The sequence below is a fragment of the Tursiops truncatus genome, chromosome 2, assembly GCF_011762595.2.
Source record: "Tursiops truncatus isolate mTurTru1 chromosome 2, mTurTru1.mat.Y, whole genome shotgun sequence".
NCBI lineage: Eukaryota > Metazoa > Chordata > Mammalia > Artiodactyla > Delphinidae > Tursiops > Tursiops truncatus.
Genome location: NC_047035.1, coordinates 83,116,825 through 83,141,453, shown reverse-complemented (window position 1 = coordinate 83,141,453; position 24,629 = coordinate 83,116,825). Strand labels below are relative to the sequence as shown.

At 41.6% G+C, this 24,629-nt stretch overlaps 1 protein-coding gene across 6 annotated transcripts in view; it reads right to left on the bottom strand.

Moving 5' to 3' along the window:
• EIF2AK4 (eukaryotic translation initiation factor 2 alpha kinase 4) overlaps positions 1–24,629 on the bottom strand; it is a 115,048-nt gene that overhangs the window by 44,279 nt on the left and 46,140 nt on the right. For all 6 annotated transcript variants that reach the window (XM_019935275.3, XM_073800730.1, XM_019935274.3 and 3 more), the window contains 9 exons: positions 22,484–22,590; positions 21,717–21,874; positions 10,258–10,691; positions 9,332–9,401; positions 6,750–6,833; positions 4,862–4,984; positions 3,066–3,170; positions 1,150–1,207; positions 127–206 (listed from right to left, as the gene is read on the bottom strand). In XM_019935275.3, the coding sequence (XP_019790834.1) occupies positions 127–206; positions 1,150–1,207; positions 3,066–3,170; positions 4,862–4,984; positions 6,750–6,833; positions 9,332–9,401; positions 10,258–10,691; positions 21,717–21,874; positions 22,484–22,590 (1,219 nt within the window). The remainder of the gene's footprint in view (positions 1–126; positions 207–1,149; positions 1,208–3,065; positions 3,171–4,861; positions 4,985–6,749; positions 6,834–9,331; positions 9,402–10,257; positions 10,692–21,716; positions 21,875–22,483; positions 22,591–24,629) is intronic.

The following is a 24,629-nucleotide window of genomic DNA, read 5'->3' as shown; positions in this document are numbered from 1 at the left end:
ATTGAGTGAATGAATGTTCCTGACTATGTCAGCTGGTAACTAAACCCCAAATGCTGTAATCTTGATATTCTTACTATTATCTCTCTCTTGAGATCTTTCCTTTCCCCCAAAAACCTTCCTCTTTACCTGGTTGTATGCAGATTTGGTGCTGCCTTGGACCTCTGGGCTTACATATAAAGCAGTGCCAACCATCCCAGTCAAATGACCTGCATGGAAGAAGGCAGAGGGAAGGATTTCCAATAACAGGATTTAGAGATAAGGCCAATTTTTAACAAAACAAAACAAAAAACATTTCTTAAGAGACATGGTCTGTTAACTGTTTACACTATTCACAGGAAGAAGCAGCATGCATTTCACCAAGCTATTAACCCTAAATCGTAGATGGCCACACACTTTGTTCCACACAGGATGGCTTTGCTGTGGTAAAGGGGCAGTGCCAGGCAGGAAGACCCCAGATGGCCCAGGTCATGAGGCAACCTCCTATTACTACCTGGGGTCAAAGTATAACTGCCTACCCAGAGGAGTAAATTATTCTAATTGACGGTCTAATTTCTTAGACTTCTGAAGAACAATCTATATAGTGAAAAGGGAAAAAAATTAAAGCATTTTCATAATTTTGTTAATTTAATGAATAATTATAATTTGCTTTAGAATAAAATCTTTACAAATGAAAAAAAGGTTTCACTTTGAGAAATTTTATTCTGTACTGCATATTTAAAATTTTCCTGGACTTCCCTGGCGGTCCAGTGGTTAAGACTCTGCACTTCCACTGCAGGGGGCACGGGTTTCAACCCCGGTCGGGGAACCAAGATCCCCACATGCTGCACGGTGCGCTCTCTGCCAAAAAAATAATACTAAAATGAAATTTTCCTAAGAGGGTAGATCTTATGCTAAGTGTTCTTATCACAAAATTAATAATAATAGTAATAATAAATAAGAGGGCAGGAAGAAACTTGGAGGTGATGGATATGTTTACGGCATAGATTGTGGTGATGCTTTCTTAGGTGTGTATGTACCTCTTAACTCCTCAGGTTGTATACATTACATAGGTAAAGTTTTTGTATGTTGAAAAAAGATAAAAGAGAAAAAAAGAAATTTTGTGGATTGCTTGTTAACACACAAATTAAATATACAGTCTTCTGGATTTACCTGAAGGGTCTGATTTAATCAAGTGATCTCCTGATGTATCATCTTGTTTGCCGTCAGCCTAAAAATTCAAGTAAGCCAAATAACAAATTAAAATGTTATATTATTTCACAGGAATGGATTATCATTTCTAAATGAAGACTGACTGAAAAATATTACACAGAAACCAGAATAACTATAATAATGCTTTTCTGAGCTTTAAATTTTTTTTAGTTTAGTTAGCCTACTAATGCAGGTCTCACTGGAAACCCCAATGAGACCAAGGAGAAGGGCAATTCACTGTAGAACTCCTTCGTGGCAGAACCCCCTGAAAACTTACCTAAACTAATTTATTTTCATATTTCAAATGCCAAAACAGAATTATTTACTGGGAAGAGTAAAGGTATATTAATAACAACAAACTCACTTTCTAACTTTTCTAATTTTTCCACTGGGTCAATTTTTACTCTTCTTTCCTAGAGGCTGGTCACCAAATCTGTTCCACTGTCACTGCTAATACCTCTTAGGTAGCCTTCCTTCTTCCACTACCTCTGTGACAGCATTCCCCTAAATCACTATTTTTCTGACATCTCTCCACAGATTCCTATCACGAGCACTGCCATCAATAACAAGAGCTCTAATACTCGTAGAGCCAGGCAATGTTCCAGGGCTTTACCTATATTCTTATTTTATGCTGGTGACAACTTTGAAGCTGGTACTTGTATTAGGCACATTTTATGGAAAGAATACTAAGAGGTTAAGTAACTTGCCCAAGGACTCTAGCCCAGGGAAGTGGGCCTCCAGAGCCTGTGCTCTTATCTACCTCCCTACTATTACAGCCTACAGATATCAAGTTACATTTGTTAGTCTGGGGATCAAATCCCCATAGAGCCCTTCCTTGGTCTTAGCACTCTTCAAATTCCCCAGTGTTCTGGTCAGGACCATGTCCTTACTGTCCTCCTTCCATTTCCTCCCTCTCTGCTCCTTCTAACCTCACCTTCTACTTTAACCCCTGAGGTTTTTCTCACCATTAATCCAAATCCTAGTTTCTTTTTTTGACCACCCTTATAATTAACTGCATTTACCACAGATTTTGGTGCCTAATCTCTGGCTTATGATGTTAAGTAAAACGCTTCCCCCAGCACTCAAGGCCTGACACCTCCAAGAATCCCCAACCTTCAAGCATCTTCTCTCACTGCTCCCCTACACCTCACAGTTTCAACCAACCAGACAACATGCTGGCCTTCAACAATCATGTCTGCTTACCCCAGGGCCTTTGCTTACGCTGTTCTTTCTCTCGGGAAGCCCCTACCCTGGTGTCACCATGCCCTGCCCTCAATCTCAGCCTACTGGACTCCCACCCATCCTTTAAGGCTCATCTGAAATGCTGTTTTCTTTATACAGCCCTCCTTGATCCTCGTAACCATATGCAAAATTTCTCCTGTTTTTAAGTCTTATATAACTATTTCTCTCACTTCACATTATTTTAGCTTTGTATGTTTAACAACTACTCTACAGTGTTGTGAAGAAGAGCATTAATACCTTCTGATTTATGTTGTCTAGAACTCATTCTTCTGAAGTTTTATGGGTTTTGAGCCTTATTTCCTTAAGCTAACTAAAAGCCCATCGGGTGTAAAGCATCTAGCCCAGTGCCTGGCATGGTAGACCAAAACGTTTCATAAAGTATTTCATGCCTTTGACCTAAATATCACCCACAAACTAGTAATTTTATGTCTCTCAAGTGGAACGCACTCACTAAAACGTAGTCACAATTTCAAAGCCTGCAGGATCGTTTGCAGCTGCCCCTTCAGACTTGTATACTTTCCCGGGGATTACACAGCAGAGTTCAGGGAACTCATAGTCATGAGAGTGTTAGAAGACAGGATAATTAAGGCACATGGGTCCATTTTCAGGCACACTTGAATCAAAAAAATACTCACAGCAAAGGCTAGATGGTCTGTCGCTAAACCAAAATCACCTATTTTTACATGGTCATCAGAATCCAAAAAAATGTTGACAGGCTTCAAATCTCGGTGAATCATTCCCTGATGGAAAAGAGCAAAGAAACCAACAATTTTTTCCCAAACGTAACTTATATCATACCTGTTTCCTCATTTGAAAGGCCAACCTAGTGATGAAAATTGGATGAGGTCTTCTCCTGCAGACCATGCTAGTCCAGGCTGTCTGACCTCTGCAATGTCTCCCAAACGTCCTGCCAATGACCTTGCCACCCTCTCCCAATCTACCTGCTGGTAGTCCTTATCAGGTCCAATCCAAACGGTTCCCTTTGGCATCCAAGACCCCTGTCTATCAGGTTCACAATGATCTTTCTCTCTACTGCATCACAAAACCCTTGCTCTGGTCAGGGAGATACATACCATTTTCATTCCCTCTTCTACTCATTTCTTCAGGCTACCTGCCCTGCCCAGGCTTTTCTCCACTCACTGGAATTGTACCAATACTTACAAGTGCCAACTCATTCATGAAGACTTCCACAGTAATTCTAATAATTCAACTTTGCATTCCCAGCATACCAGCTAAGTGCTCAATGATTTCTTGTTACGTGAACACTACTTTCTCCCCTTCCTAATAGCATCCTCATCATGCTTACTGTTTCCGGTACTATAATACAGGAAATAAATGTAATAAAAACACTTGATGGTGTGATCTCTCTTACTGTTACATGAAGGTAAATTTCGGCTCCCTCAAAAAAACAGGAAGTCCCTCTCAAGTATGGGGTTTGTCATACACTTGTGCCTTTCTCTATTTCTAGGTTTGGCGGTGTTAGACACCCAACAAATGGTTGGCAGGTACTGAGCAGATTAGATGGCAAGGAAGACAGCGCACAGAGCATGGTTCTAGGACCCCAGGACGCTAGCACAGTAACAGAGTTCTAATGACCTTCATTAGAGCTCATTTTTATGTCCAACCTTGCAAATTCCACTTCCACCAAATCATTTATAAACTAGACATCTGTAAATTATAGTCCTGGCTTTTTACTAAATATGGTACAGTATAAATAATTTAAGGTTAAAGAAAATTGAGGCAAAGGAAAAAACGTATTTACACTAACACATTAGACAATCCCATTTTTAAAATGTAAGCAGTGTTTCATCTTGAAGCTAGGTCCATTAGCGTTTACATCATGATGACAATTTCTAGCTTTACAGTGACATTTTATACATGCGGCAAACTATGTTAGTCTCATCTCTACCCTTGCTAGATGACTTTCTAATTTTCCCATGTTCCTAGGAAAGGTAGCACTGAGTCAGAATCACATATCTTGGCAGGTATTAATCACACTCTCACTTTATCTAAACCACTCAAGGAATCATCCTCATGTTCCATACATGTTCAATTATTTCCACCTAACCCGGAGGCTGGCAAACTTTTTCTGTAAAGGGCCAGATAGTAAATCTTTTAGGCTTTATGGGCCACACAGTCTCTGCCACAACTACTCAACTCCACAGTGCAGCACAAAGAACAGCCACAGGCAACACATAAACTGGTATGGCCCTCTTCCAATACAATGTTATTTATGGACACATTTGAATTTCATAGAATTTTCAGGTATCATGAAATATTACCCTTCTTTCAATTTTTTACAACCATTTAAAAATGTAAGGGCCAGTCTTAGCTCACAGGCTGAACAGAAGCAGGTAGGGAGTTAGATTTGACCCATGGGCTATAGTTTGCTGACCCCTCTTCTATCCTTCAATGCTTTCTTTGAGCTTACTTTTTCATGGATATAAGCCAATCCATCCAGAATCTCTCGGAAAAGCCTCCAGAGCCTGACGGTGTCTCGATATAGTCCCTGGTCAATTGTGTCACGTAAAGTGCTCTTTTCACAGTACTCCATCTATGGACAAGAACAAACCAGGCAGGATTTGATGATACAGAGTTTCAATTAAGGAGGACAATGGCAATTAATGTAATCCCCCATTTTAAAACGTGTACCATGGATTTTAAATGCTTATGGAAAAGGCTTATTTTTTTAATTAAAAAAAGAAACCAACAGTATTAAAAAAAATTGGGAAGAAATATGCATAATCTTAGCACCCCAACAAAATCATTTTTATTTTTTATATTATTGTGCATTAAAAAAATAAGACTTTAAAATCCTTGTCACATATAATATGAAAACACTTAGAATTAAGTAAAAGTGTATTTTTTGTTTTACAAGGTTGTTTCCAAACCCAAATTTCCAAGAAGGGCTAATTAATAATCCAATGATGTCATTAGCCTTTCTCATTTGCATGTTAAATTAATGACAATGACCTTCAAGTCTAGAGCAAAACATTGTAAATATCACAACATTTAAGAAAGGGCTCTATCTCATCCTTCTTAAGTGTATTAATCTATCAGAAAACAATGCAATATCATTTAAACCTTAGAGCAACATGCAGCATTTGATTTATGAAACTAGCCTATGTTTCAAACCAGTGCCACAGTTGAGATTTCTCATGAAGAAGGACTTTCTGGTTTTCAAAGAGAGGAACATGTCATTTTAAATGAGAGGAATATCCTCTCATGCTCAGAATAACATCTACAAACTCTGACTCATCCTCCAGGCCTCCCACACCAAGATCCTACCACACCTCACGTACCTCTGCTAGGTATTTCTGTCTCACTGTAACTGTTTACAGCATAATGGCATCTAGTAGATACTCAACAGTTAGCGGTTTGGGGGACGAATGCTTTATCATGTGTGTAAGTGGTTTATGTTTAGGGAAAACCTAAAACCCACTGTAACCCCAGGAAAGCAACCACCTAACTAGACTCTTTTGAAACGTTACACTTGTCTGAGGGCTCCTTCTTGGGCATAGTACTGTATCTCACATTTAAAGATCTGCCTCCTTGCAGATGTGACTGAAAACACTAATAATGACTCACGGTCCTGTTCACTTGGGCCAGAGGCAAGTTTTCCGCTTTGGTTTGTGGCTGTCCCTCTGCTGGCTGAGCTCACCACTGTCCAGAATGCGCCCCTCGGAAGTGTGAGCAGGACAAAGCCTATAAGCTTCCCTTTAGCAATGCCCCACTGGAACTGGTTCTCCTGTCCCTCAGGGGTTCCAGGACAAGCCACTTTCCTAAAACCAGGTGGGTGTTTCTTCTGTACACACGAGGATGTATGTGCCTCGTGCCTTGCTTGTCCAGATTTGACTTGTTAGACAAAGCAGAGTTTCTGTACATGCCCAGTCTAGCGCTTATGGAACTCAGGTGGGTTCTAATTACTTCACACATGTTATTTTGTTTATTCTTCACAAGCCATTGAGGTAACTGCTACTGTTTAATTTATAGGTGGGGAACCTGGGACACAGAATGCTGAAGAACCGTGCCTGAGCTCACAAAGCTGTGACCGGTGGATCCAGGATGTAAACTTACACAGCCTAAGTTAAGTCCAGAGCTGGAACCACTGCCCTGTGCCATCTCCTGCTACGGTACAGGAGAGCATGGGTTCAAGGCAGGGGGAAAGGGCCTCCATGCTATAATCCTCTCTGGCCAATTAATCTTTGGCAGCGCGATGAGCCCTCTTTGCTCGCTCTCTTGCTCTCGTCTCCCAAAACCTACCCACCAGCATACTACTGGGAGTTGCCGTGTCACTGAGCTGCATGACAGGGCCTCACCTGGATGTAGAGGTAGTGCACAGCCTCAGTGGTTGCCGGTGGCTCACTTTCATGGCAACTGTTCTTTCCATTGCAATCTTCATCCTAACCCAAGAGGAACACACGAGAGCTCAAAATGAGGCTGAAATGAAACAAGATCACCACCACCAAGTCTTTTGTTCCTGCCCCTACGACATAGATAGCTATCCTGCTGCCTTAGAGGGAAGGTGAGTGAGCAGAACAACAACTACTGTCCTTTAGATGCTTACAGCATTTAAAAGGCAATTTTGCCAATACCAGAATCTAATGCACACTTTACAGGTCTGTTACTGTACAGAACAATGATGGGGACAATAGGAAACAGGTGGGTATTAAAGGTAATCCACAGAAAGGCTCTAAGTCAATTCCTTCTCACCACTTGCTATCTTTCTATGGATAAGAAGGGTAGAATGTACACAGGCTAATATTTTAAGACTTCAGTTTTATTGGAATGCCTACCTTTGATGGTAGACTTACTTTGGAAACAGAAGATGAGAAATCCATCTTTAGCTAAAACAATTTAAATGTGATCACATTACCAGATGGCACACTGCCCTCGGCTACAGCACTGAAGAACCACCACCCAGCTGACACTTAGGGTGACCGATCCTCTACACTACTTTTCCACATGGTTAGTCTGCCAGTCCCCTACAGCTGTTTTTCTAACTCATGTCCCTTAAAAAAAAATTCCTTCTTCTTCTAATAGACATATTTAAATACTCCCTCCTACCTCCAAGTATGGGAAAGCATTAGGTAGCATTTGACTGTTTCTGATTTGCATTTTTTGTGTGGAAACATTTTTTCAACATTTTATCTTTATTGAAGGAAAAAAACTGCTCTGGAAACAATCAAATTCTACTTTTTTTTTTTTTTTGGCCACACTGCGTAGCTTGTGGGATCTTAGTTCCCCGATCAGGGATTGAACCCGGGCCGTCTGTAGTGAAACCTCAGAGTCCTAACCACTGGACAGCCAGGGAATTCCCTCAGTTCTACTCTTGAATCATTTATTTATTCTGGGGATTATCTGTACAAGATTGTTAATCTCTTAGAGGCTTCTACCCATCAATTAGAATGCCCATGGGATACCTCCCTTAATTGAGAAAAACCAGAATTGTAAATTTGGTGCCCCCATAATGATTATATGCATAACTAATGCTAAAACCAAAGCAGTTAGACTACTTGTGCTATTATTCCTTAAACTTCCTCAGGGGTTAAGGGGATTTTAATAGAAAAGGGAAGTACTTTTAAAAAATGCTGGGACTTCCCTGGCAATCCAATGGTTAAGACTCCGTGTTTCCACTGCAGGGGGCACAGATTCGATCCCTGGTTGGGGAACTAAGATCCTGCATACTGCTCGGCGCAGCCAAAAAAAAAGTGCTGGCTAAAGCATTCAAACCTCATTCAAACCCATTTAACTGCTTATCTAAGACAGTCTATGTGTAGACTTTTTTTTTTTTTTTTTGCGGTACGCGGGCCTCTCACTGTTGTGGCCTCTCCCGTTGCAGAGCACAGGCTCCGGACGCGCCAGGCCCAGTGGCCACGGCTCATGGGCCCAGCCGCTCCGCGGCACATGGGATCCTCCCGGACCGGGGCACGAACCCGCGTCCCCCACATCTGCAGGCGGACCCTCAACCACTGCGCCACCAGGGAAGCCCTAGACTTCTTTTTATCTGCTATGAATGCACCCTGCTTGTAATTATATTTTTATGCCTGGTAGTAAAGTCACTGCATCCAATCCCCAGCTGCAGAAGGTTTCTCTAGCAATAACTGACAGCCCTGGAAATTACAAAGCTTCACACCGACTCCAAGCCATCAGCACTGAGGGGCTCTGCTGGCCTGGATGCAGGAATATACAGAATTGAGTGGGATCCAAGGCTTAGAGCAGCGTTTCTCAAATCTTTCACACCATGTTGTATTTTATATTACACCTAATACATATACTCATAAGAGACAAGTTCTACGAAGAGAGTTTACCTTTACTAGTGTGACACATTTTGGTATTCTTTACTCTTCTCTACAGCATTAAAAATAAAATGAAAAAAATAAATTAAAAAAATAAAAATAAAATAAAATGAAGCTGGTTGTAACCCTTGAAACTGATTTCATAACCCATTACAGGATCATAACCCACAGTGTTACAACACTGTTCCAGAGGACGGTTTATGAGAGTAAGTCATCAAGATTAATTGATGTGAGAGAGACCTACATAACTCCACAATTAGGCTGTTCAGTTACTCAATTAATTTGCATTCAACCCTCATCCCCAACCACATAATGTTTCCTAAAATCCTCTAGGAAGTGGTTTTCACTAAAAGCAAAATAAAACAAAAAAAACCCAGCATGTCAATTTATTCTTCTCTTTTTATTATGTGGATAAATTAAGACCTATAAGTAACCCTATGAGTAGCTTATTTTAAAAAATCATGTTTTAAAATCGACAGTTTCTATATCTGCATATCAGATTAAGGCTTTACTATTTTACCTGAGGTTTATAACATCAAACATTTGCTTATGTACCCATCCCATGAAGAATAAAAAGGTGTAACTTCTATTTATATATTTACCTGATTCTGACTTTTACTGTTCTCATCTTCATTGTCAAAGATGATATCACTGTCAGAATCTGAAGCAGGTCTTAAAAAGAGAAATAGAGAAAGACTAAAGAAACCAAATTCCCTGTTACAATTCAATAGCTCAGAGTTATGATAAACTGTATCCAAATGGATACAATGAAATAAAACATGAATGTAAATGACCAGGGTGGATTCTGAGATGCGTTAAACTTTATTAACATCTTTTAAATTAATTAATTAGTTTATTTATAGCTGTGTTGGGTCTTCGTTTCTGTGCAAGGGCTTTCTCTAGTTGTGGCAAGCGGGGGCCACTCTGCATCGCGGTGCGTGGGCCTCTCACTACTGTGGCCTATCTTGTTGTGGAGCACAGGCTCCAGATACGCAGGCTCAGTAATTGTGGCTCACGGGCCCAGCCGCTCCGTGGCATGTGGGATCTTCCTGGACCAGGGCTCGAACCTGTGTCCCCTGCCTTGGCAGGCAGATTCTCAACCACTACACCAACTGGGAAGCCCTGAGATGCGTTAAACTTTATTTTAGGATCATAATTACTGGTTTGGTAACCCTTTTTAGAACTGCAGTAGGTCCTATGTCAAGACTCCAAATTAGTTCCTTTATGCTCCACAGAGTCGGAAGCCCTTATCTAAAAAGAATGCTCTTTTAAAAATCCTATTAAATGTATTAAGAGGAGGGACTGGAAGAAGTTTCTATTTTTCCTTCCTCCAGGGCTTGGATTTTGGAGATCTCTTGAAGATATTACAGGGGAAAAACCCTTGGACTGAATTTGGTTACTCTCTAAAACTGAGTTGCATATACATGTATTTCATCATGGTCCACAGGACTGGATTTCTAACCAAGTCCCTCCCCTGCCCCGGCCTGGGCTTGGCGGGGATGAGCCAGCAGCGCCCGGGAACTCTTACAGGAAGGACTGTGAGAAGACGCCGTCGTGCTCCTCGTCGTCATCCTCGTCGCTGCTGGAGTCCGGGCCGGCGGCGGGGAAGCGGGCGCTGCCCGAGCGCTCAGCCGATGTGCTCCACTCCACCGAGCTGCTGAGGATGGGCGGCGGCGCGGCCGCCTCCACGCTGCCCGGGCCGTCCGTGTCGCTGTCGCCGATGGGCAGTCGGGGCAAGGCTCGCCCGTCCAGCGCCTGGGGCCCCGCGTCTGGGGGCGGCGTCGCAGGGCCCACCGGCCGCTCGTGCCTCTCGATCCAGGCGTTGTAGTAGCGCACGATGTTCTCGTGGTGCAGGCGCGACAGCAGCGTCACCTCGCCCTTGATCCTGCGGAAGTGCCTGCTGGCCGGGTTGATGGGGATGCGCTTCACCGCGTAGCAGCAGCCGTCTAGCTTGTTCTGCACCTGCCGCACGAACGAGAAAGGAGAGGGGTCCGGCAGGTCAGCCACTCCAAACCCTGTACCGACTGGCATTCCTACCGTGTCAGCCCATCCCCTCCCAAGGAGAACCCGGAGTTCTGAGTCTGAACCCACAGCTACAGTCGAGGACCACGTGTCTGAAGTTCTTAAGCTGAAGAAAGTCGTGACTGCCAAAAACAGAAAACATTTCACCCCAAGCTAAATGTATAAAGCCTGCTAAGAGACTCTGGGGAAAACATAATCTCCATTTTAATCATTCATTTTATTGACAATTATATCCCTGCTTTCCCAATATTACATCTGCTATCTAAATTTCCAAGTAAACCTTGTTGCTTTTTTAACCTTGTTTTTAAAAAATTATTTTCCAAACTCAGTGTAAATTTTTAGAAGGTGATTTTAGTTTCTCTCCACTTGTTTTTTTAAACTTAAAGTCACCAAACACAAACTAAGCAACAGTTTTAACAACCTGCATGCAAATTCTAATTCTCAACTTATAAAGAACTTGGGCAAATGACTTAATTTCCTTGAAACTCGATTTTTTAATCTATAAAATGGCATTTATGCCACTTCCCTTACCTCAAAGGCGACTGTGAGGATTAAATGAAATGATGTGAGTAAAGCACCTGTATCAAGGTGTCACAGAGAAAGGTGTTCAGTAAATAAAGTAATTGGCATTAACACAATTACTGCCCATCGATTTTATTACTAAGATTGAAGATTTACAACTGATGTTATGTAAGGAAACTAGAACAATACAATTGAGAATAAAAGAAAAACACAAGAAAAATACAAGAAAATGTTTCAAAGGCCAAATCTCCGTATTTTACATAGAGGCATCCTTATCCCGGGCAGTTTGGCTATGCAATTGGGTCGACTGAAGTATTTTTTATAAAATTTTGTTTTCTGAACCTTCCAGTTCCAACCATGCAGGGCAACTGAAGTGATGGAAACTAACAACTTGCCCATCGCAGAGGGAGAAACTAGTTGGTTACAAAAGAGAGCATCATTCTCTTATTTGGCTCATAGGCTTCTATGCCAAAAACTACTTTTAGGAATGAGAAAGGAATACTATAAAAGTGAGCTTCAGATTATCTTTTTTGGGGTACAGAAATAGTGGTACAAAGTACATTTTTGAGTAAAACAGGTGTCAGTCTGAATGCTGGCTGAAATGTCTTAGTGAAGTATGTGACCTCAGGCAAATGACATAACTTCTCTCAGCATCGGTTCCCTCATCTGCAAAATGGGATAATACCTATTTCATAAGAATGTCATGAGATTAAAAGACAAGGTTCATGAGCCACCTGGCACACAGCCGCAAATAGGAAATGTGCTCCCAAAAAATGACAGCCGTGTGTTCTTTTACTGCCACGTTAATAGAGTGGAGGACTGTGGGGAAGTTGTGGCACTGTCTTTCAACCTCATATCTCAGTACATATCACATATGCTATTGTAACCAAGCAGGACCCTATGGGGCCTTCCCAGGACAAATTGCCCACCATGTCCTCTGCCTGTGTCTTGTTTGTAGAAAAGCTTTATTCTCCCAGGCCTCCCGAGTCACAAAAGGCTGCTCAATAATGACTGAAAGAATGTGAACATGTAGTGACAAAAAAATAGCAGTTGGGCCAGGAGAATTGGTAACAATTTAAAAAGTGAATCAGCCATGTAACAGTCACAGAATCTTTAGTTCTTTCCTGAAGGACATAGATAACATGTCTGATGCATGTCCCTGAGTTGTTTTACAGATACTAAAACTAAAACCTCCACCAGATAGAAGAATCTAACTGCATGAGGAGCATGAGCATGTAGCCCCCAGACTGGCTGGAACTGGTCTGGTTCCAGTTAACATCTTAACTGATGATGTTAAGCCCCGTGACACCACCCTCTTGCCTCACCGTCACCCAATCAAAGAATGGTACACGAGCTGATCACGCACCCTGCAACTCTCTCCCTCACCTTGCCTTTAAAAATGCTTCCCTGGAATCCACTGGGGAGCTTGGGTCTCTTGGTTATTAGCTGCCCGTACTCCTTGCTTGGTACCTGCAATAAATGCTGCAAAATCCTCTATCAAATCCCAGTGTCAGTAAGTTGGCTTTACTGTGAGTGGGTGAGCTGACCCAATTTTGGTTTGGTAACACTATGTGTCACTGACTGGGGTGTGGGGCTTGCTACACTAGAACTCCTAGGAATTCATTTACTAAAATGCAAAGGTGCATTAACAGTAATGGGTCCAATTGCTAATGAAATTCCAGATCTCTGAGGAGATGGCCCTACCTTAACCTGAAAATAGAGATGGGGTGTGAGGACTGTTGGGTTCTCACAGGGAGAAACCACAGGAAAAACATGGGGGATTAAGTTACTAAGATGTTTTTGTTATATGAGCTTACTAATTAGTTTTAAGTACTTGAAAGGAAATGAAGTTTGATCATGTTTGGAATTCAAGAATCTAAAATTAAAGTTAAAGGAGTTGATCAAAATTATAAAGGGACAATATAAACTTCAATCATCCACTCCTCTTAAAGATAACTATGATTACCTGATCAGGATATCTGTCTGCCCAAGGTAGACCTATTTAATCACCTAAACGTAATAGCTATACTTTCAAGAAGAAAGTTGAAAATTTCCCATGATATTACGACTTTCTTTTGGAAAACCTGCTTAAGTTTGTCTTTCTGTAGAAAAACTAATGTAATTCTTTTTTCAATGTAAAAGGCCTTCCACAGTGATACAGGTAATGCTTCCTAATAATACTCTCAGAATCCGAAACAGACTCATGCCCTATTCATGGTGCGCTACTTTCTTTTTTTGTTTTTGTTTTGTTTTGTTTTGTTTTTGCGGTACGTGGGCCTCTAACTGTTGTGGCCTCTCCCGTTGCGGAGCACAGGCTCTGGACGCACAGGCTCAGCGGCCATGGCTCACGGGCCCAGCCGCTCCATGGCATGTGGGATCCTCCCGGACCAGAGCACGAACCCGTGTCCCCTGCATTGGCAGGTGGCCTCTCAACCACTGCGCCACCAGGGAAGCCCATGCGCTACTTTCTTATGGGTAAGATGACATATCTCATATGGATTTGATAACAGTAATCTGAGACTCTTAAATTCAAACAAAATACTTAAATTACACAGAAAGAGTTGAAAACTCTCTCTTAAGGGGCAGATGATAATAAAAGTTGCCCAAATAGCCTGGAATAAGTAAGGGAAGGCCTAACAGCAGCACACCTTAATAATGCATCACGGAGCAGCTTCAGGATGGTGTGGAATTACCTTCCTCCACACAAATACATCAGAAATACATCTACATGTGGAACAACTCCTACAGAACACCTACTAAACGCTGGCAGAAGAACTCAGACCTCCCAAAAGGCAAGAAACTCTCCACATACCTGGGCAGGACAAAAGAAAAAACAGAGACAAAAGAATAGAGACGGGACCTGCACCAGTGGGAGGGAGCTGTGAAGGAGGAAAGGTTTCCACACACTAGGAAGCCCCTTCGCGGGCAGAGACTGTGGGTGGCGGAGGGGGGAGCTTCGGTGCCACGGAGGAGAGCGCAGCAACAGGGGTGCGGAGGGCAAAGCGGAAAGATTGCCGCACAGAGGATCGGAGCCGACCAGCACTCACCAGCCCGAGAGGCTTGTCTGCTCACCCGCTGGGGCGGGCGGGGGCTGGGAGCTGAGGCGCGGGTTTCAGTGGGATCCCCGGGAGAGGACTGGGGTTGGCTGTGTGAACACAGCCTGCAGGGGGTTAGTGCACCACGGCTAGGCGGGAGGGAGTCCGGGGAAAAGTCTGGAGCTGCCGAAGAGGCAAGAGACTTTTTCTTGCCTCTTTGTTTCCTGGTGCGCGAGGAGAGGGGATTAAGAGCACTGCTTAAAAGAGCTCCAGAGACGGACACGAGCCACGGCTAACAGCGCGGACCCCAGAGACGGGCAAGAGACGCTAAGGCTGCTGCTGCAGCCACGAAGAACCCTGCGTGTGAGCACCGGTCACTATCCACACCTCCTCTCCCGGGAGCCTGTGCAGCCCGGCATGGCCAGGGTCCTGTGATCCAGGGACAACTTCCCCGGGAGAACACACGGCACACCTCAGGCTGCTGCAATGTCATACTGGCCTCTCGCCCCGCACTCCGTAACCCTCCCTCCCCTCCAGTCTGAGTGAGCCAGAGCCCCCAGTCAGCTGCTTCTTTAACCCTGTCCTGTCTGAGTGAAGAACAGACGCCCTCAGGCAACCTACACGCAGAGGCGGGTCCAAATCCAAAGCTGAACCCCGGGAGATGTGTGAACAAAGAAGAGAAAGGGAAATCTCTCCCAGCAGCCTCGGGAGCAGCGGATTAAATCTCCACAATCAAACTGATTTACCCTGCATCTCTGGAATACCTGAATAGACAATGAATCATTCCAAATCGAGGAGGTGGATTTTGGGAGCAACGATATAAATATATATTTTTTCCCTTTTTCTCTTTTTGTGAGTATGTATGTGTATGCTTCTGTGTGTGATTTTGTCTGTATAGCTTTGCTTTTACCATTTGTCCTAGGGTTTGGTCTGTCTGTTTTTTGTTGTTTTTTTTTTAGTATAGCTTTTAGTGCTTGTTATCATTAGTGGATTTGCTTTGTGCTTTGGTTGCTCTCTTCTTTCCTCTTTTTTTTCTTTTATTACTTAAAAAACATTTTTTAAAATAAGTTTTATTTTAATAACTTTAATATTTTATTTTATCTGCTTTCTTTCCTTTTTTTCTTCCTTTTATTCTGAGCCGTGTGGATGACAGGCTCTTGGTGCTCCAGGCAGGCGTCAGGGCTGTGCCTCTGAGGTGGGAGAGCCAACTTCAGGACATTGGTCCATAAGAGACCACTGAGCTCCAAACAGTGAAAATCTCCCAGAGATCTCCAGCTCAACGCCAAGACCCACCTCCACTCAACGACCAGCAAGCTACAGTGATGGACACCGTATGCCAAACAACTAGCAAGACAGGAACACAACCCCACCCATTAGCAGAGGGGCTGCCTAAAATCATAGTAAGGCCACAGACACCCCAAAACACACCACCAGACGTGGACCTGCCCACCAGAAAGACAAGATCCAGCCTCATCCACCAGAACACAGGCACTAGTCCCCTCCACCAGGAAGCCTCCACAACCACTGAACCAACCTTAGCCACTGGGGGCAGACACCAAAAACAACAGGAACTACGAACCTGCAGCCTGCGAAAAGTAGACCCCAAACACAGTAAGTTAAGCAAAATGAGAAGACAGAAAAACACACAGCAGATGAAGGAGGAAGGTAAAAACCCACGAGACCTAAAAAATGAAGAGGAAATAGACAGTCTACCTGAAAAAGAACTCAGAATAATGACAGTAAAGATGATCCATAATCTTGGAAATAGAATAGACAAAATGCAAGAAACATTTAACAAGGACCTAGAAGAACTAAAGAGCAAACAAACAGTGATGAACAACATGGTAAATGAAATCAAATATTCTCTAGAAGTGATCAATAGCAGAATAACTGAGGCAGAAGAACAGATAAGTGACCTGGAAGATAAAATAGTGGAAATAACTACTGCAGAGCAGAATAAAGAAAAAGAATGAAAAGAATTGAGGACAGTCTCAGAGACCTCTGGGACAACATTAAACACACCAACATTCGCATTATAGGGGTCCCAGAAGAAGAAGACAAAAAGAAAGGGACTGAGAAAATATTTGAAGAGATTATAGTTTAAAAACTTCACTAATATAGGAAAGGAAATAGTTAAGTCCAGAAAATACAGAGAGTCCCATACAGGATAAATCCAAGGAGAAACACACCAAGGCACATATTAATCAAACTATCAAAAATTAAATACAAAGAAAAAATATTAAAAACAGCAAGGGAAAAACAACAAATAACATACAAGGGAATCCACATAAGGTTAACAGCTGATCTTTCAGCAGAAACTCTGCAAGCCAGAAGGGAATGGCAGGACATATTTAAAGTGATGAAGGGGAAAAACCTACAACCAAGATTACCCAGCAAGGATCTCATTCAGATTTGACAGAGAAATTAAAACCTTTACAGACAAGCAAAAGCTAAGAGAATTCAGCACCACCAAACCCGCTTTACAACAAATGCTAAAGGAACTTCTCTAGGTAGGAAACACAAGAGAAGGAAAAGACCTACAATAACAAACCCAAAACAATTAAGAAAATGGTAATAGGAAGATACATATTGATATTTACCTTAAATGTAAATGGATTAAATGCTCCAACCAAAAGAGAAAGACTGGCTGAATGGATACAAAAACAAGATCCATATATATGCTGTCTACAAGAGACCCACTTCAGACCTAGGGACACATACAGACTGAAGGTGAGGGGATGGAAAAAGATATTCCATGCAAATGGAAATCAAAAGAAAGCTGGAGCAGCAATTCTCATATCAGACAAAACAGACTTTAAAACAAAACTATTAAAAGAGACAAAGAAGGACACTACATAATGATCAAGGGATCAATCCAAGAAGAAGATATAACAATTGTAAATATTTATGCACCCAACATAGGAGCCCCTCAATACATAAGGCAAATACTAACAGCCATAAAAGGGGAAATCGACAGTAACACAATCATAGTAGGGGACTTTAACACACAACTTTCACCAATGGACAGATCATCCAAAACGAAAATAAATAAGGAAACACAAGCTTTAAATGATACATTAAACAAGGTGGAGTTAATTGATATTTATAGGACATTCCATCCAAAACCAACAGAATACACTTTCTTCTCAAGTGCTCATGGAACATTCTCCAGGATAGATCATATCTTGGGTCACAAGTCAAGCCTTGGTAAATTTAAGAAAATTGAAATCCTATCAAGTATCTTTTCTGACCACAACGCTATGAGACTAGATATCAATTACAGGAAAAAATCTGTAACAAATAGAAACACATGGAGGCTAAATAATATACTACTTAATAACCAAGAGATCACTGAAGAAATCAAAAAATACCTAGAAACAAATGACAATGAAAACACGACGACCCAAAACCTATGGGATGCAGCAGAAGCAGTTCTAAGAGGGAAGTTTACAGCAATACAATCCTACCTTAAGAAACAAGAAACACCACAAATAAACAACCTAACCTTACACCTAAAGCAATTAGAGAAAAAAGAAGAAAAAAACCCCAAAGTTAGCAGAAGGAAAGAAATCATAAAGATCAGATCAGAAATAAATGAAAAAGAAATGAAGGAAACGATAGCAAAGATCAATAAAACTAAAAGCTGGTTCTTTGAGAAGATAAACAAAATTGATAAGCCATTAGCCAGACTCATCAAGAAAAAAAGGGAGAAGACTCAAATCAATAGAATTAGAAATGAAAAAGGAGAAGTAACAACTGATACTGCAGAAATACAAAGGATCATGAGAGATTACTACAAGCAGCTATATGCCAATAAAATGGACAACCTGGAAGAAACGGACAAATTCTTAGAAATGCACAACCTTCCGAGACTGAACCAGGAAGAAATAGAAAATATGAACAGACCAGTCACAAGCACTGAAATTGAAACTGTGATTCAAAATCTTCCAACAAACAAAAGCCTAGGACCAGATGCCTTCAAAGGCGAATTCTATCAAACATTTAGAGAAGAGCTAACACCTATCCTTCTCAAACTCTTCCAAAATACAGCAGAGGGAGGAACACTCCCAAACTCATTCTACGAGGCCACCAGCACCCTGATACCAAATCCAGACAAAGATGTCACAAAGAAAGAAAACTACAGGACAATATCACTGATGAACATAGATGCAAAAATCCTCAACAAAATACTAGCAAACAGAATCCAACAGCACATTAAAAGGATCATACACCATGGTCAAGTTGGGTTTATCCCAGGAATGTAAGGATTCTTCAGTATACGCAAATCAATCAATGGGATACACTGTATTAACAAATGGAAGGAAAAAAACCATATGATCATCTCAATAGATGCAGAGAAAGCTTTCGACAAAATTCAGCACCCATTTATGATAAAAACCCTCTAGAAAGTAGGCATAGAGGGAACTTATCTCAACATAATAAAGGCCATATATGACAAACCCACAGCCAACATCATTCTCAATGGTGAAAAACTGAAACCATTTCCACTAGGATCAGGAAAAAGACAAGGTTGCCCACTGTCACCACTATTATTCAACATAGTTTTGGAAGTTTTAGCCACGGCGATCAGAGAAGAAAAAGAAATAAAAGGAATCCAAATCAGAAAGAAGAAGTAAAGCTGTCACTGTTTGCAGATGACATTATACTATACATAGAGAATCCTAAAGATGCTACCAGAAATCTACTAGAGCTAATCAATGAATTTGGTAAAGCTGCAGGATACAAACTTAATGCACAGAAACCTCTTGCATTCCTATACACTAATGATGAAAAATCTGAAAGAGAAATTAAGAAAACATTCCCATTTACCACTGCAACAAAAGAATAAAATATCTAGGAATAAACCTACTTAAGGAGACAAAAGGCCTGTATGCAGAAAATTATAAGAGACTGATGAAAGAAATTAAAGATGATACAAATAGATGGAGAGATATGCCATGTTCTTGGATTGGAAGAATCAACATTGTGAAAATGACTATACTACCCAAAGCAATCTACAGATTCAATGAAATCCCTATCAAACTACCAATGGCATTTTCCACAAAACTAGAACAAAAAATTTCACAATTTGTATGGAAACACAAAGGACTCCAAATAGCCAAAGCAACCTTGAGAAAGAAAAACAGAGCTGGAGGAATCAGGCTCCCAGACTTCAGACTATACTACAAAGCTACAGTAATCAAGACAGTATGGTACTGGCACAAAAACAGAAATGTAGATCAATGGAACAGGATAGAAAGCCCAGAGATAAACCCACGCACATATGGTCACCTTATCTTTGATAAAGGAGGCAAGAATATACAGTGGAGAAAAGACAGACTCTTCAATAAGTGGTGCTGGGAAAACTGGACAGCTACATGTAAAAGAATGAAATTAGAATACTCCCTAACAGGGAGACGCAACAGGGAAGACATATGGGAACATATGTTTATGTATGACTGATTCACTTTGTTATAAAGCAGAAACTAACACACCATTGTAAAGCAATTATACCCCAATAAAGATGTTAAAAAAAAAAAAAAGAATACTCCCTAACACCATACACAAAAATAAACTCAAAATGGATTAAAAACCTAAATGTAAGGCCAGACAATATCAAACTCTTAGAGGAAAACATAGGCAGAATACTCTATGACATAAATCACAGCAAGATCCTTTTTGACCCATCTCCTAGAGAAACGGAAGTAAAAACAAAAATTAACAAATGGGACCTCATGAAACTTAATAGCTTTTGCACAACAAAGGAAACCATAATAAACAAGATGAAAAGGCAGCTCTCATAATGGGAGAAAATATTTTTAAATGAAGCAACTGACAAAGGATTAATCTCCAAAATTTACAAGCAGCTCATGCAGCTCAATATCAAAAAAACAAACAACCCAATCCAAAAACGGGCAGAAGACCTAAATAGACATTTCTCCAAAGAAGATATACAGACTGCCAACAAACACATGAAAGAATGCTCAACGTCATTAATCATTAGAAAAATGCAAATCAAAACTACAGTGAGATATCATCTCACACCAGTCAGAATGGCTATCATGAAAAAATCTACACACAGTAAATGCTGGAGAGGGTGTGGGGAAAAGGGAAGAACCCTCTTGCACTGTTGGTGGGAATGTAAACTGATACAGCCACTATGGAGAACAGTATGGAGGTTCCTTAAAAACTAAAATTAGAACTACCATACGACCCAGCAATCCCACTACTGGGCATATACCCTGAGAAAACTATAATTCATAAAGAGTCATGTACCACAATGTTCATTGCAGCTCTATTTACAATAGCCAGGACATGGAAGCAACCTAAGTGTCCATCAACAGATGAATGGATAAAAAAGATGTGGCACATTTATACAATGGAATATTACTCAGCCATAAAAAGAAATGAAATTGAGTTATTTGTAGTGAGGTGGATGGACCTATAGTCTGTCATACAGAGTGAAGTAAGTCAGAAAGAGAAAAACAAATACCATATGCTAACACATATGTATGGAATCTAAAAAACAAAAAAAAATGGTCATGAAGAACCTAGGGGCAAGACGGGAATAAAGACGCAGACCTACTAGAGAATGGACTTGAGGATACAGGGACGGGGAAGGGTAAGATGGGACAAAGTGAGAGAGTGGCACGGACATATATACACTACCAAATGTAAAATAGATAGCTAGTGGGAAGCAGCCGCATAGCACAGGGAGATCAGCTCGGTGCTTTGTGACCACCTAGAGGGGTGGGATAGAGAGGGTGGGAGGGAGGGAGATGCAAGAGGGAAGAGATATGGGGATATATGTATATGTATAACTGATTCACTCTGTTATAAAGCAGAAACTAACACACCATTGTAAAGCAGTTATACTCCAATAAAGATGTTAAAAATTTTTTTTAAAAAATCCTTACAAAGAAACAAACAACAACAACAAAATAACACATCACTAGTTTTCCAGCTCAGTAATAGCTCGATAATAAAAGCCATCAAGACCATCTGGGGCCATTTCTCAGTTTGAATTCCATCTCTTTTCTAACCCTGTAACCCTCTTAGCTACAGCAATTGTAAAAGCAAATGGGAGAAAAAGAGTCCAATTTTCTTTCTAAACCAAAGCACACAAAAAGGTTCTTCATGCAGAGGTCTTAATTCAACGTGAAGTGCAGTTATAATCATGTGGTTTTCACGTTAACGCACTACATCAAGCAAGGGAAGAGGAATGATGTGTTCTTAATGTGTCTAGTGTAACTTTAAATAAAGCCTTTAACTCCACGAAGGGGAAGATTATTGTTTCAAATGGTCATATTCACTTCCCTCCCTACTCTCAAAACAGAAGTCCTTAAGTACGCAGAAATGGAACAGGGAAAGAGCTTTAAAAGGGACTGGCGACAACTATGTATCGCACCTTGATGACAGCTCCAAAAGCTCCTTTGCCAAGAAGCTGTAATTCTTCAAACTCAATGAAGTAGCGGGAAAATTGTCTCTGTGTCTCACTGAAGAACGCAGCACTGGGTAGCTGGTTGCTGGGAATAACAGTCTCCACGTAGTCTTGTCCTCCAGAATCTGAGATAAAACAAAAGGTAAGAGGCAACTGAGGCTTTAAAAATAGAGGAAGAGCGGCAACATCCAACGACCATGCAAGCAGGGGAGGAAAGGGCCCCAACCAGGGAGTTTTAAAAAGTACCTCTTACCTGGCAGACTCTTTAATACTTTCCTCACCCTGTCCTCCTTAAAGTAGGTAGAAATATACAGTTAGCCCACGTTTACAGGTAGGGGTAACTGAGAGTAAAGAAATGACTGAACGACAGAGCCAGAAGCCAAACCCAGGTCTCTTGATCATCCTGGTCTCTGTTGAGGCTCCTGCATCTGCTACTTGAGTAACAGCAGGGAAATCTAGTTCCAAGGCAGTAATAAGGGTGACATGATGAGAAGGGTTACCCCACACTAAGAGGCTCCACCACCAGACACTCCATCAGAAGAGGCGGGAAAAACCAGGATGGCAAAACACTTCCACGTATACAGGACACACTGAATGAATGGATTTATGTATAGCTCAGCATAAAACAGATAAAATAAATGATCCATGCAGTCCTTTCCAGTCTTAAGTTTACGTATACCTTCAAAATAATTTATGTTAAATAGGCTATCAGAAAAGAACGGTAACAGACTCACCTTCGGGACTTTGTTCCAGTGAAGGTATTTTTGGCTGAGGATTTATAAAGCTGTGTTTTAACAACTGCTGAGGACTCCATCTTTCCTTGTCATCTAAGCAGACACACCTCAGTGAGAGGAAAAAAGAATCTCAGTGATGCACAAAATAAATGCTAAACTAATTAATCCAAGGCTTTTAACTATGGGTTTATTTTTAAAAGATACACATTAGAGAATTCATGTTACTATGGGCCAAAATGTGCTCATAAGTGAATTTAATAAACCTTCTTGCAGGATTTACATGCTGAGCACCAGGCTGCATATAAGTGGGGGAATTAATAAAAAAAAGTACAGTCTCTAGAGGCAAGAAGACTGATGCTCACAGAACAATATTTTTAAAAGTCTAGGATAAGACAGCACAAGCAGGTCATGAATTTTCACTCCCACTAACAGCTTAATGAATTGCCATGCTAAGCTAAGCGTTTCTGGGGAACAGTCATAAATAAAAGTTCCCAAAGGAAAAGCAAATTAGATAGCTGATGCAGGGCTGGGGCCCATTATGATAAACTTCAGATGAAGCCTGCTCATCACAGTTTGAACTATGTTGGGAACAATTAAGAACAACCTTTTAAAAGCCCCACATTTTATCACTTAGTTTCTTTTAATTATCATTCCTTGAGCCTACTAACTTTCTGTTTAATGTTCTAACAAACAATTTGTTTAATGAATGAAAACAAGCCATACCTTTAACCCAGTGTTTTTCAAAGTGGGGTCCCCGACCAGCAGCATCAGTATCACCTGGGAATTTGTTAGAAATACAAATTCTCCACCCCAGTCCTAGTAAATCAGCAACTCTGGGGGTTTTTGCAGTAATCTGTGCTTTAACAAGCTCTCCAGGTGGTTTCAATACTCAAGAAAGTCTGAGAATCACTGTTCTAACTAATCTAATAGGCTAGTTGGCTTTCATAACAATGACCCAAGTAGCACCTGACCGTAATTATAAAAAGGTATTTAAAACAATCAACCATCACTGTGAATTATGGACTTAAATCTACACCTTTACATTGGTGACAGCAAGTATCATAAAGGGTAACATTTAATTTTTTCATGTCACAACGCTAAAAAGTAAAGCACTCCTAATTTCATACTTTGAGAGCACAAGAAAAGATTGCAATAAAAGCATTTGTATAAGATACTGTATTTTCCCCTAAATTTAAAATTAATTTTTATTTATTTATTTTAACATCTTTATTGGAGTATAATTGCTTTACAATGGTGTGTTAGTTTCTGCTTTATAACAAAGTGAGGGAGGAGCTTCAAGATGGAGGAAGAGTAAGACGCGGAGATCACCTTCCTCCCCGGAGATACATCAGAAATACATCTACACGTGGAACAACTCCTACAGAACACCTACTGAACGCTGGCAGAAGACCTCAGACCTCCCAAAAGGCAAGAAACTCCCCACGTACCTGGGTAGGGCAAAAGAAAAAAGTAAAAACAGAGACAAAAGAATAGGGACCGGACCTGCACCAGTGGGAGGGAGCTGGGAAGGAGGAAACGTTTCCACACACTAGAAGCCCCTTCGCGGGCGGAGACTGCGGGTGGCGGGGGGGAAGCTTCGGAGCCACGGAGGAGAGCGCAGCAACAGGGGTGCGGAGGGCAAAGCGGAGAGATTCCCACACAGAGGATCGGTGCCAACCAGCACTCACCAGCCCGAGAGGCTTGTCTGCTCACCCGCCGGGGCGGGCGGGGCTCGGAGCTAAGGCTCGGGCTTCAGTCGGATCACTGCGAGAGGACTGGGGTTGGCGGCGTGAACACAGCCTGAATGAGGCTAGTGCCCCACGGCTAGACGGGAGGCAGTCCGGGAAAAAGTCTGGATCTGCCGAAGAGGCAAGAGACTTTTTCTTGCCTCTTTGTTTCCTGGTGCGCGAGGAGAGGGGATTAAGAGCCTGCTTAAAGGAGCTCCAGAGACGGGTGCAAGCCATGGCTAACAGCGCGGACCCCAGAGACGGGCATGAGACGCTAAGGCTGCTGCTGCCGCCACCAAGAAGCCTGTGTGCGAGCACAGGTTACTATCCACACACCTCTTCCGGGGAGCCTGTGCAGCCCGCCACAGCCAGGGTCCCAGGATCCAGGGACAAATTCCCCGGGAGAACGCTCGCCGGCC